General features: G+C 54.4%; 1 protein-coding gene across 1 annotated transcript in view; it reads left to right on the top strand.

The window, feature by feature from the left end:
• The first annotated feature begins 4,016 nt into the window (after positions 1 to 4,016).
• ANKFY1 (ankyrin repeat and FYVE domain containing 1) overlaps positions 4,017 to 13,331 on the top strand; it is a 74,588-nt gene continuing 65,273 nt past the window's right edge. The window contains exon 1 of the mRNA XM_045083154.1: positions 4,017 to 4,105. Coding sequence (XP_044939089.1) covers positions 4,096 to 4,105 — 10 coding nt within the window. The 5' untranslated portion in view covers positions 4,017 to 4,095. The remainder of the gene's footprint in view (positions 4,106 to 13,331) is intronic.

Raw genomic sequence — 13,331 nt, 5'->3', positions numbered from 1 at the left:
AGAGCAAGTAAGTTTCACGGCTGGAATTCTGTTCCACCACCTCCCATACCGGGTACTGCCACCCCTCGCGTCAGGTCACACAGACCATGCGCACGTGAAGGCCGGTACTCGAGCCCAATTCAGTGGACTCCGAGAGATCCCGTCCCTTCCCCTTTACCGGGACAGGGCGCTGCTCTCCCAGGAAGAGCCTGATCCCGTGTGCCCTTAAGGCCTCAGCATTTCCCGTTCATGCTCCTCCTGCTTCCTGTCCCAGACAACTCCACACCAAGTTCTTCGTCTGAGCAAAAGCTGAGCCAAGTCTACGGTGAGCCAGGTTCCAGGGCTGAGTTTTCAGACTGTCTCTCCAGTGGTTCCAGTGTTGGGAGCGCCCCAGAGCCTGGGGGCTGTTGGAGTTCGACTGCCCAGTGCTAGTGTGGCTTTGTGTCCCGGGCTCTGCCAGGAGGGCCTCTCCGTGGCTCAGGGCTTTCAAGCCAGTTAGGAGTCCAGAAGGAGGGCAGAAGACAAAGGCCCAGGATCGGGGTCTATTCCGGGTCCTCCTAACAGGACAGCGCGTGCGTCGTGGAGGGCTTCCCGAGGGAGGCCGAGAGGAGGGGGTACTCCAGCCCCTGAGTGGGTTTCCATTCGGCTGTGGGCGCCAGCTGGAAGGGCCCAAATTTGTTTCTTCCCGCACATGTGCTGCAGTCCCTGGTTTTCGTCATGTTCTCACAGGGGTCCTGACCCTCCGAATCCTTACGAGCATAATGAGACAGCGGTGGAGTCGCGATAGGAGCATGCGCTTGCAGGCTCTGGCCCGCACCAACACAGCACGTCAGCTGCCGGGCAGGACTCGCACCGTGTTCTCCTGACTGCGGGTGTAGCTCACTCGGCGGCAACCACACCTCGAACGCCCAGCACTCTTCGTGTCACGTGCCAGGCTGATACTGGTGAGACCCAGGAAGTGGTCTGTCGCAAAACAGGCATCAGCTGTGATGCTATTTCCCAGACACTCCCCTCATTCCTTGGCCACCACCCAGCACGTGTCCGTAGGGCCTGCTCAAATAGCCACGGCTGCTTGTGGCCGAAGGGGACAGGCTTTCCAGGCCACACCGATGACCCCAGTGGCTCACCGTGTGGCACACCTCCAAACTACTCTTCACAGACGAAGAAGCTGGGCACTCTGGCCTGGCCCACACGCCCGGCAAGTCCTCCCCTAACCCTCAGTGGTCTAAGTGCCTCTTGCTCGCCCCTGGTGGCCACCTGCCCTGGCCCACGTCCCGCCCACCTGTGTGTCCCCCCGCAGCTGGAGCAGCATCTCCCTGAGTGCGCCACTGTCCTGACGCGTCTCCACACCCTCTCCTCTTCCCTCTCCCGCGTGTCCCTTGGCCAGAATTCCTCCCTCTCCCTCAGAACATACTCCAGATCCCTTCTCTACTCCCCCTTCCTACCCTCTGGTGCTTACCTTTGAGAGCACCCACGGCTTCTCCCGCTTGGGACCTCTCTGCCGTTCTCAGACTTCCATCTCTCCCTTGGCTCTTCTCCCAGCCACCGTGTCCCCTGCGGTCCCCGTGCTTCCAGAGATGCGGCTGCCACTGTTCTCTCGAGTCTCCTTTAGCTTTCCAAATCTGTTTGGATAGGTCTCTGCTATTTGGTCCTATTACTCCTTAACCTTGTTTTTTGCTGTGGGACGTCCCCAGAGTCACTGAAGTTTTGGCTCCTGGCTTAGGGTCTCCCTCCCCTACCTCTCAGTCCCAATAGTCAATTTCCCTGGCTTCTAACTGTTCACTGAGGCAGGTGTGTTGCACTCCCTGTCCTGGACCTTATCACATCCCGGGGCTACCGAGCTTGGAGCTGCCCTTTGCCACCTGGCACACGAGCCTCCCCACTGGTCCTCGACAGGACAGGGACCTGGGTTTCACAACCCTACCCCCTGCCCCTACCTGTCTACACCTGAGCTGTCCGCTCCATCTGTCTGGCAGGGAATCCCAAGGCCGGGCCAGCACCATCATCCGTGCTCTCAGCCCAAGGGGGGTTCTGCTGGGAAAGCACCCGCCCACACGCACAGGAGACAGCGTGGAGCCTTCGGGCCAGATCCTGTGTCTCTCTCTGGTCCATGAACTCAGGTCATCATCTGGTCTCCTGACGCCTCTCGGCCCATTTGGGTCCTCTTCTGTGGGCTTTAAACGACTAAGCAACGACCTCTGGTCCCTGGTGGGGTCCAAAGAGGGGTCCTGGGGTGTGCACTGAGGTCCACTTGGGGTCACCAGTTGGGTCCATGGTGAGATCCGTGGAGGGGCCACTGGTGTGGGGTGTGGTAGGACGCATAGTGGGGTCCGCATGGGTGGGATCCAGTGGGGTCCATGGTGGGGTGCGCATGGGTTCTACCGCAGGGTCATTGTTAGAGTCCCCGGTGGGGTGCGCAGTGGGGTGCACGGTGGAGTGCCTAATGAGGTGCACGGTGGGGTTCGAGGAGGGGTGCATAGTGGTGATGAAGTCCCAGAACCTAAGTCAGGTTCGGTGGGGTGAGGAGGTTCGGAGCCGACAACTAAAGAAAGAATTCTTAAGACGTCGTTGGTGCAAAATGGTGGTTTATTAAAGCACGGGGACAGGACCCATGGGCAGGAAGAGCTGCTGCCCCGGGTTGTGAGGAGTGGTTGGTTATATACACAGGAGTTGGGCAGGTGAGGACAAAGGGGTGTCCAGAAGGGCTATTGGGGCAAAGAATACTACCAGGATATTGAAGGCTTGGTTACTATCAAGTAAAGACAATTGAGAGTCTCCTGGTGGAATGTTACATTCCTGCTATCAAGCATCCTTGTTAATGAGATTTAGGTTTAGAAGAAATTTAACTTTATTTACTTTTCCTTCTACCTCCACCTCCTTCGGTTTTTTTATGGAGGGGAGGGTGACATTAGGCTTGAGAAACTGAGTTCTGTGTCTTTGGAAATTGGGCTATTGATAAGGTAAATTCTTTGTTGTAATCTCAAGGACATTTGCAAACCAAGGGAGACTCCTGTCTTGCAGGATTGTGATCTCAGCAAGTTAACTATTTATCATTTTATGGCAATCAGGGGTACCTGAGGAATGCCACACATATGGAGGGGAGCGGGTGAAAGGGGGGGGGGTGCAAGGCGCCAGCTTTTGCTTTGTCCTCAGCCAGCCTCCTGCTCCCTCATCAGTGGGGTGTGCGGTGGGGTGCACGGTGTAGCCCGCGGAGGGGTGCAGTGGGTTGCACGGTGGGGTCTGCAGAGGGGTGTGCAGTGGGGTGCATAGTGGGGTGCGCAGTGAAGTCCGCGGTGAAGTCCAGGGACGGTCCGTGGAGGGGTGCACAGTGGGACGCATGGTGGGGTGCATCGTGGCGTGCCTGGTGAAGTCCGCGGTGAGGTCCGTGGAGGGGTGCGCGGTGGGGTCCACAGTGGGGTGCGTCGTGGGGTGCGCGGTGGGGTCCGGGGAGGGGTGCATAGTGGGGTGCACAGTGGGGTGCGCGGTGGAGTCCGAGGAGGGGTTCGCAGAGGGGTGCGCAGTGGGGTGCGCGGTGGAGTCCGGGTGGGGTGCATCGTGGGGTGTGCTGTGGATTCCGAGGAGGGGTGCGCAGTGGGTTGCGCGGTGGAGTCCGGGAAGGGGTGCATCGCGGGGTGCGCGGTGGAGTCCGGGGAGGGGTGCATACTGGGGTGCGCGGAGGGGTGCACTGTGGGGTGCGTGGTGGGGCCCGGGGAGGGGTGCATCGTGGGGTGCGTGATGGAGTCCGGGGAGGGGTGCACCGTGGGGTGCGCGGTGAGCCCCCGTTCCGGTTCCCGTCGCCTCTGCCGCCACCTCAGCTGCCCGGCAAGACACGAGCCGTGAAAGCGGCGCGCCCGCCCCCCGACCGTCCCCCGGCCGGCTCTGTGCAAGCACTAGTGTCACTCGCCATGTCCACCCGGCAGGGCCCGGTGGGGCCGCAGTCCCGACCCAGGCCGTCCACGCGCGCGGAGGCCCCATCCTCCAAGCCGCCAGGGTAGGAGAGGCAGCCGTGCGCCCCCCGCCCCCTCCAGAGACTCTCGCGAGACCCGCGGCCGCCCGCGCGCGCCGCCCAGTGAGCGCTGCGCACTTCTCGCGAGGCTGCGGCAGGGCCGGCCCGACATGGCGGAAGGTAGGCTGTGCGGGGGGCGCGCGGGACGGCGCGGGGCGGAGCGGGCGCTGCGGGCCCGGCGACGCGGCGCTGCGGGGGCCGGCCGGGCGTGGTCGCACCGGGCGCGGCGGGTGTCGGGGGCGCGCGGCGGGCCGGGGTTCTGAGCGCGGCTCCCGGGGCGACGCCCCTCGGGCGCCCCCGACCCCCGCGGGCCGCGGCGGCTGCGGAGCCGGGTTCGGGCCGTGAGGCTGGGCGCGGCCGTGGGCGTGCGCGAGGCGCCCCTGGGGACCCGCCGCGCCGGCTGGGTCGCCCGCTGCTCGGAAACCGAAACTGCCGTCCCGGCACGTCCGGCGTCCGGGACGCTGCCCCCGAGACGCTGCCCCCGGGGCGGCGGGGGTGCGGACGCGGCCGGGGTCGCCCTCGTCCTGCCCTCGCGCTCTCCCGGGGCGCCGTTCGGGACCCCGCGGGCGGAGGCGCTGCGGCCTCTCGCGCGCTGCGGGAGGGCGTCCGCGCGGTGGAGGCGGGTTGTGTGGGGGGAGGGCGGGCAGGCGGCGGCGCGGGGTCCTGCGGGGGCCGCTGCCGTGCCGCTCCCCCCCCCCCGCCCCGCTGTTACACGGGAAACGCGCCTGCTGTGACCCGGTGCCCTTCGAGCAGCCGCAGAGCGCTGGTCATGACCTGCCCCGTCGCTCTGGAGCCCAGCGGGGCCTGAGCCCGTCGTGGCTCGGGTGTTGGGTCGGGGCGGCCCGGACGGCTCGCAGGCCTCCCGCCCGGGGCCTTGGGCTCGGCGATGTGCCGGTGAAACCCGCCTGCCTTGCCCTGCGCGGACGCGGGTCTGACGCCGCGGTCCCGGACACGGCCCGCGCCGGCACCCCGCTTTCGGCTCGGTCCTCCCCGCGTTAGACGCCCTGGTCGGGGGCGCAGAGGGACATCGTGAACGCCGAGGGGAGTAAAAGGGACGGAAGCAGCTCGTTTGGGGGCAGATCGCGGCCGGAGTAGCGAGGAAGGGCGGGAGGGAGGGGAGCAGGAGGGCCTCCCGGGAGGCCCGAGGTCTAGCCCTGTGTGCTGGAAGGGGCGCGAGTGACCGGGCTGGGAACGGCGCGGCGGCTGGGGGTCGCTCAGCACTTCTGCTCCGCACCTGCTTGCCCCGCGGTCAGCTTGCAGGCCGGAGGACCTCGCGCAGGCTGCGGGCAGCGACCAGCGAGCCGTGCTGCGGGTGCCTGGACACGCGGCCAGGGTCGCCCTGGGACACGCGCAGCCCTGGGCCCGGGGACCTGCAACGACACCTCCTTGAGGGTTCCACCGCCAAGAGGTCATGGATGGGCGCGCCCACCCGGGACGTTCCCACCGGGCGGCTTTTCTGCACCTGTTCTGTGTTTCAGTTTCCCGGCCCGTCGTTTCAGGTTTGGGGAAACTGTGTTGCCAAACGTCGGGAAGCCTTGAGTGGGGCGGGGAGGGTGCTGGGGGGAGGAAGGCAAGGGTAGCCGGGAAGTCATGCTGCGGGCGCTGCTGTCCGTTTGTCAGGGCCGCTCCGCCGTTCTGAAATCCCTGTGGACAGACCAGTGGCGGAAAGCTGGGTCCGGGAGCTGCGGGACAGTCTGCAGGGCATGCCCTGTGCAGACCTGCTGCTGGTGGTTCTGCGTGTGGTGCCAGGGCATAAGGGTGTGGGAAGCAGTGCCTGGGAGTATGGTAGAGCCCGGAAAGACCTGATTGCAGGTCCCCTCTTAGCGACTTCTTTAGAACTCAGCCTTTTCTTCCTTCCGTCCATTCGTAGCTGGTGGTTTGACCCAATGTATTTAGCTTAAAATCTGTTCTGATTTAGTTTCTACCCTACATGTGCAGCTCTCCTACTAATTTAAAGTTGCTTCGTCACTCGAAATTAAGTTCTTCCACCTCTGTGCCTGCCTCTCTGACTACTTAAATCTTTTAAAAAAAAAAAAAAGTCCTTCCTACTTGGACTTCCTGCTTTTCCCTTTTCTCCTTGCTTTTGCTTCGTCACCATCCACTTTTACAATTCCAGCGTTCCCTCTATGACACGGAGGAGACCACGTCTCCTTTACTCTTCTCAGCACGCTCACCCCACACACACAGTCTCCGCTCCTGTGGGTCTTCGTGATCTTAAAAATACATTCCAAAGCCTTCCAGGGACCCATAGGTCCCAGCGGGGTCTGGCCTGCTTAACTGTGTGGCCGTGTCGCCTGCTTCTCTCCTGTCTCTGTGCTCTTGCCGTGCGGACTTCCTTGCTTTTCCACGTGCGCTCCCAGCCCGTCTACCTCTCTGTCTGTCCTTGCGGTGCCTTGGCCTGGAACAGTCTCTCACTGTCTTTACTTGCCACTAAGTGTCTCATTTGAGTGTCTGTTTAGTTCTCACCACCTTTAGAGATGTTCCTAATTATTCTTTAAATTCCTTTATTCCTTTAAATTCTTTAAATTCCCCATGAGGGTGGAGACTTCCGTTTTGTTCAGTGCTGTGTAACCCAGCTTGGAATCATACGTATGGTTGAAGGAATGACTGAGTTTACTGGGCATCATTTATCAGACATGGAGCAAAGTAGCCTGGATACACCTTCAGTCTCTGTTTGGGTGCACTGGCAGGACTGGTTGTTCTTGTGTTCTGAATAACGTTAGCCTCTTGCGACTCCCCAGGATACTTTTCATCCTGCCCGTTTTAGTCTTAGCAATCCTAGTAGAATGCTTGAGAGCTCTTCTGTGCTCAGACGAGGATTTGAACCCGAGCCCCGCCAAGCTGTTAGCCTGGCAAGCTGGTTAATTGCTCTCTGTCTCCGTTTCCTCAGCTTTAGAAGAGGGGGTCCTCTCTGTTTCAGATGTGGCTGAGGGGGCGTCAGAAGAAATGGTGAAACAAAGAACACTGCCAACGCAGTGCCCAGCGTTCTGACCCTGGCCTGTGCTCTTTTCTGCGTCCCCTCTTCAGCTCCGCTCTCCTTCCCTTTCTCAGTAAGATGAAGGTGAAAACTGGAAAAGATGTAATGGGTTACTAAACAGGAAATTGATCATGGACTTTTATTAGCTTACTGGAGTTTGGTGAGGAAAAGACTGGACAATTAAAATACTAGGTGAGGGGCGCCTGGGTGGCTCAGTGGGTTAAGCCGCTGCCTTAGGCTCAGGTCATGATCTCAGGGTCCTGGGATCGAGTCCCGAATCGGGCTCTCTGCTCAGCAGGGAGTCTGCTTCCTCCTCTCTCTCTCTGCCTGCCTCTCTGCCTACTTGTGATCTCTCTCTGTCAAATAAATAAATAAAATCTTAAAAAAAAAATAAATAAAATACTAGGTGAGTACATTTCATATTCTGGACAATCACTGGCTGATATAGTAGCCACTAGCCCCATATGGCTACTTTCCTTTAAATTAAATAAAATTAAAAATTCAGTTCTGGGGCACTTGGGTGACTCAGTGGGTTAAAGCCTTTGCCTTCAGCTCTGTTCATGATCCCAGGGTCCTGGGATTGAGCCCTGCATTGGGCTGTCTGCTCCGCGGGGAGCCTGCTCCCTCCCCTACCTGGCCTGCCTCTCTGCCTACTTGTGATCTCTGTCTGTCAAATAAATAAAATAAAAAATCTTTTAAAAAAATTCAGTTCTATGGTCACAGTCGCTCAGTTTCAGTTGCTTTGTAGCTGTGTGCTTGGTGGTCCGCTTCCTAGCACGCAGCCCAGATGAACAGCACTTGCATCATTGCAGAGAGTGCTGTTAGATGACACGCCTCCAGAAAGTGCTTTGTCAGTACAGGCTGGTAGAAGGCGGGAGAGAGGAAACTTTGCTCTCTTTTCAGTTTTCAGATTTATTCCTTTCCTTATTATTTTACTCATTCAGTGAATATCTGTCCCACACTTTGTTTTGGTCTTGTTTGTTCTTTCTTTCTTTCTTTCTTTCTTTCATTAACATCTAAGGTGTCATTCGTTTCAGGGGGACAGGTCTGGGATTTATCATGTTCCAGGCTTTTGACAATTATGCATTCCCTGGAGATCTCTTGACCACTGTCCTTTCATGAGCATTGCTTCCTTTTCTCTGCCATTCCCTTTTTTCACTTCTGTCACCTATGGCATCTGTTTACTTTCTCCTTGAGGACTTTCTTTTCCCCCCATGAAGAGAGAAGGTTTATCAGTTCACTGCAGTGACTACGGATGTGTGGGAAGAGAGGTGCAGGGTTCTGTCACTGGCAAGGCGAGTGAAAATACCCAAGTGTTAGTGTCCTGTTCAATCGGAGTAGGCCAAGGGTCTGGGGTATTTAAGCTCTGCCTTGTGAGGCGCTATGGGGTAGAGGATGGGATGAGCGTGGAATGGGAAGAGGGAGAAGTTGTGGTTCAAACAGACGAGCCAGACCTCGAGCATCTTCACAGGAGAGTCTGCAGTGTGGGCGGGGAGGTGAAAAGCATGTTTAAAAATCTACTGTAAGGCAGAAGGTGAAAAAACGGTAGAAGTTACTTTGAAGATTCAGATGGGAAGAGATACTATAGGAAAGTGGTAGGGAGTATGTTTTGGGTAGTCAAGGAAGGTCTTTGCTGCAGAAAATAGCATTTGACCTGTGATCAGGAAAATAGACCTCTTGTGGACATGGGGAGATGGTAGTGAGAAGAGGTCACTCGATGGAAGGAATAGTGGGTTACGAGGTTGGAAAAGTATGTTAAGGAGCAGATAATGAATGGATTGATAAGGCGTTTGGATTTTGCGCTATGGGCTGTGGAGTGAGGCTGCTGAGTGATACCAGCCAAGGTAGTGACGGACTAGAATTGTTGGTGGCACGCGGGCGGGACTGCAGTGCCGAGGACGGATCTGGGAAGATGGTCACAGTTGGTGATGAGTTTTTTGGTAAGGAGCTTTGGGCTGGTGACCGATAGGAGCAAGACTTGGGGAAGGTATGAAAGATGGGACTTTTGAAACTTGTTTACATGTTGACAGGAGATAGCAAAGATGACTCAAGGGTTCTGCATCTGCATGACTCAGATAATGGCTGGGAGGAGGAGGAGGAACAGATTCTAGAACAACTGTCTTGACCTCCTTTGTGGGTGTAGTTTGCTTTGTCCAGTGTTTGTGTCTTTGTGAGAGCATTTAGAAGCATTTCCAGTCAGACTGGCCTGTGGGTAAAAATTAGCTAGTTAACTAATATTTATTGATGATCTCTTAGGAAACCAGCACTATGATCAGGGCTACACAGAGTGAGGTTTGGAAGGATGTTTGTCATGCTGCTGACTTACAGATGAGACTTCACAGAGTTGGGCTCCGTTCAGGAAAGTGTCTTTCATTTCTGTGAAGTGGAAGCTGCTGTGCCAGGGGTGACAGAGTGACCAAGACAGTCTCAGCCTTGATGGGACCTTGGAGCAGACAGAAGGGCACAATTTCTCAGAAAAGGATGTGTATTGTGCTTTATGGTCACAGATTTTCTCTCGCGTTGGTGATCGATGGCACTACTAATAAACACGCTCTCACGTCAGTGACCTGCACTCAGCCGCCACACCTGTGGGTCCTGTGAAGCTGGCCCTCCCGTGTGTTCTGTCTGCTGGCTGTCCCGATTCAGACTCTGGCTCCCAGCACGGTGCGGTCGCCCCAGGGAGCTTTTAAAAAACAGGTTTGTGCATCACTCAGCTTCAGGGAAGAGCGATGTATCCCACAAAACATTTTTTTTTTTTCAAACTGAGTCATTAATTGGATAAAACATGGTTTTACTAAATCAGCTTTTTAAACTAGGTTATTTATATATGTGTGTATGTGAATGTATAGTTGTGTATGTGTACACAGATGCAGATATGAATAAAATAAGGTAATGTTGGGGCACCTGGGTGGCTCAGTGGGTTAAAGCCTCTGCCTTTGGCTCAGGTCATGATCTCAGGGTCCTGGGATTGAGTACCGCATCGGGCTCTCTGCTAGGCAGGGAGCCTGCTTCCCCCTCTCTCTCTCTCTCGCTCTCTCTCTCTGCCTGTCTCTCTGCCTACTTGTGATCTTTCTCTGTCAAATAAATAAAATCTTAAAAAAAAAAAAAAAAGTAATGTTTCCTATCTAAGGAAGGAGTCCTGGGTAGTGAGTTTTATTTGTAACTAGTATAATAGGGTTTTTTAAAGCAAACTTGGGTGAAACAATGGCTTTTGTGCTTTGTCAAAACATTCAGGTTATGACAGTTACATTTGCTAGATTTTTAAAAGGGCGAGAAGTCAGAATATGAGCTCTTAGCATCCTCATGTTTTTAATAATATCCAAAGAGTGAGAGAGAGGAGCAGGAGAGTGTAGCCCGGCGGGCTCCGGTGGCCCTGACTGACCCTTTGCGTGTTCCAGATGGTGTCGACCTCCTCTTTCCCTTTTTCTTTCCAGGAGGATGTGTTGTGCACCTGAGTTCTCAATAGTGAATATACCGACTTATTTCATACTCTTTATTAAGCGATCGTCTTAGGGGCCCGTGGGTGGCTCAGTCAGTTGAGCGTCTGCCTTCCGCTCAGGTCATGATCTCAGGGTCCTGGGATCGAGCCCCGCATCAGGCTCTCTGCTCAGCGGGGAGTTGGCTTCCCCCTCCCGCCTCTCCCCTGCTCCTGCTCACCCGCGTGTTCTCTCTCTGTGTTGGATAAATAAAATATATAAAAAATATAAAAAACAACAGTCATCCTACATTTAGCACTCTTGATTAAAGAACGGACATGAACCACCGTGGAAGAAAATTCCCATCTGTACTGGGACAGGGTTAGAAAAGTCATAGCGGAGGTGAACCCTCACCAGGGAGGAGCTCCTTGTTGGTGCTGATTCCAGCAAGGAGGATAGTAGTTGCTGAGAAGTTGATATCTGAATGAAATACTGTTACGTGGAAGACCATACCGTACTCTTGAGACAGTATTTAGTCTTGCACATCTCCAAATAGGGTGTTGTCACAGCTTTTACAGTGATTTTTTTTCTTTTATCTCATGGACATGGTTAAAGCAGAGTAAAAGATAAAGTCATTTAGTGAGTAACGCATTCTATAAAGAACACTAATTCACTGTTAAAATTGGGGCTAGAGTACAAAAACTAGAGAAGTGGGAAGAAATGAAACGTCAAGATTTTGTTCATCTAAAAAAACTTGAGTCCAGTTTAGGTTAGAATCTGAGTAAGCAGAGGGCGTAGAAATTGCATTTAGGAGGGGAACAGAAAGAACACATTTAATTCCTGGTTAGTGAATTAACAGTAAAGGGTTGCTGGCCTCATCCTGGAGCCGCAGGTAGGCAGCATGGCACTGTGGGACGAGCATGGACTTTGGCCTGGGGTCTTGAATCTTCGGTTGGTCGCCCACTAACTGTGTAGTTTTAGACCGTTCATTGAATCTAAGTGAATTCTGTTTTGTTAAGTGCTGTGCTGTTTGGAATATGTTGGTTAGAATATGAGATAATGAGTTAACTGTATAGGAGACATCAAAAAATACTAATTCCTTTTTTTTATTGCCAAGTGTTACAAGAAAGCGTTCATTTTATTCACTGTGTAAAACTTTGTTGTTGACCCTAATCAGCAAGAAGCTGTTAGGACTTTAAAATATTTTACCATGTGTAATCTTTTGCTTGTAAAGGAAAAAATTGTAGTTTTCTAGGGCTGCTGGAACACATATCCCCAAAATGGAAGGCTTCAAACAACAGAAATGTATTCCTCATGGTTCTGGAGGGCGGAAGTCTAAAACCAGTGTCACTGGGCTGAGAGGAAAGTGTCACTCCCCCTGGGAAAAGCCTAGCTTCCAGCGTGATTGGCATTCCTCCGCTTGTCAGTCTTCAAGGCTGTGTCTTTGTGTGGCCTTTCCTCTTTGTGTCGAAGCTCCCTCTGCCCCTCCTCATAAGGACGTGTGTAATTGCTCGGGGTCCTGCCCACTTCAGCTCTCTAATCACACCTGCAGAGCCCCCCTTCCCTTGGCATATAAAGGTGATATCCGTAGGTTGCAGGGATGAGGACGTGGATGTTGATGGGGGCATTTGTCAGTGTACCACGGTAGGCAGTGTCATGGGATTTGATCATCCGTGTCATCAGATTTCTAAAACGCTGTTTGTGTGCAGTTTTGGAATGCTCAGAGACAGTGCCGTGCAGTTCAGAGCACAGCCAGTGGAGTACCAAGATAAATAAGACGTTTCGTGCCTTCAAGAGACTTCTTAGAGGAGCCAGAACCTCAGTAGGAAGCCTGTACTTTTCTAGACAGTAGAGAACTGGCTGAAGGCGCTCGGCTTGGTTAAGCCGTGTTTCAGGAAGATGAGTGATGATGTGTGTGGAGTACAGTGACGAGGGAAGTAGGACACGGATGCTGGCTGCATGGGAGTGAGTCAGATGGGAAAATGCTGGTGCGATGGTGTTGAGAAAGAGCAAGATGTCCAGGTGTGTCCCAGAGGGAGTGTGCTGCGAGCTTTATGGAGGCATAATTGGCAAACAGTGAGATTCATCGTTTTCAACCTGACAATTGACAAATACTTAGAGTAGTGTAAGTGCCACAGCAGTCATGACCTAGAACATCTCTGCTGTCTTCAGAGGTTCTCTTGAACTCCTTTGCAGTCCGTTCCATTCCTGGACCTCTGACAGCCACCGATCTGCTTTCTGTCCCTGTGGTTTGCCTGTTCCGCAGTTTGGTGCGGGATCCTGTAGTATGTCGTCCTGTGTGTCTGGCTTCCTGCACTCATTGTGTTGCTTTCCAGGCAGTGTGTTGCCGGTGTCAGTAGTTGGATCCTTCTCACAGAGGAGTAGCGTTCCACTGGATTTCTGCACTGGCGTTTGTGTGCATTCGCCGGCTGGAAACTCGAGTTGTTTCCTGTTTGTGTGCATGTGTTTCCATTCCTCTGGGTCAGTAGCTGGGAGGGGACCCGCTGGGTCACAAGGCAGGTGTGTGATTAACTTCGGAGCCATGGTCGGCCTCCTTTCCAGAGTGGCTGTGCTGCTCCACGTCCTCGCTCCCCGCGTCTGCACCAGCAATTTCATTTTCGCCGTCCAGGGGGAGTGCCAGGGCAGGCCAGGGTGGCTTTAACTTGAATTTCTCTAACGACTGACAACGTGCATCTCTGTATTCATGTACTTTATTTGCCGTGCACGTATCTTCTTTGGTGCAGTGTTCCCACTTGTGGCCCCTTTTTATTGCGTTGTATTATGGTAGCGAGCTCTAAGAGTTCTTAACGTGGTCTGAGTAGAAACCTTTGCTGGAAACAACACTTTCTATACGTTTTCTCCTTGGATGTGGCTTGCCTGTTCTTTTTCTTAGTGTTTAAAAACAACTTTGGAAATTCGTAATGTCCAGTTTACTCGTCTTTTCCTCTTAACT

This window comes from Mustela putorius, unplaced genomic scaffold (assembly GCF_011764305.1).
Source record: "Mustela putorius furo isolate JIRA1106 unplaced genomic scaffold, ASM1176430v1.1 tig00000695_pilon_pilon_pilon, whole genome shotgun sequence".
Lineage (NCBI taxonomy): Eukaryota > Metazoa > Chordata > Mammalia > Carnivora > Mustelidae > Mustela > Mustela putorius.
This window is presented reverse-complemented; position numbering and strand designations above follow the sequence as displayed.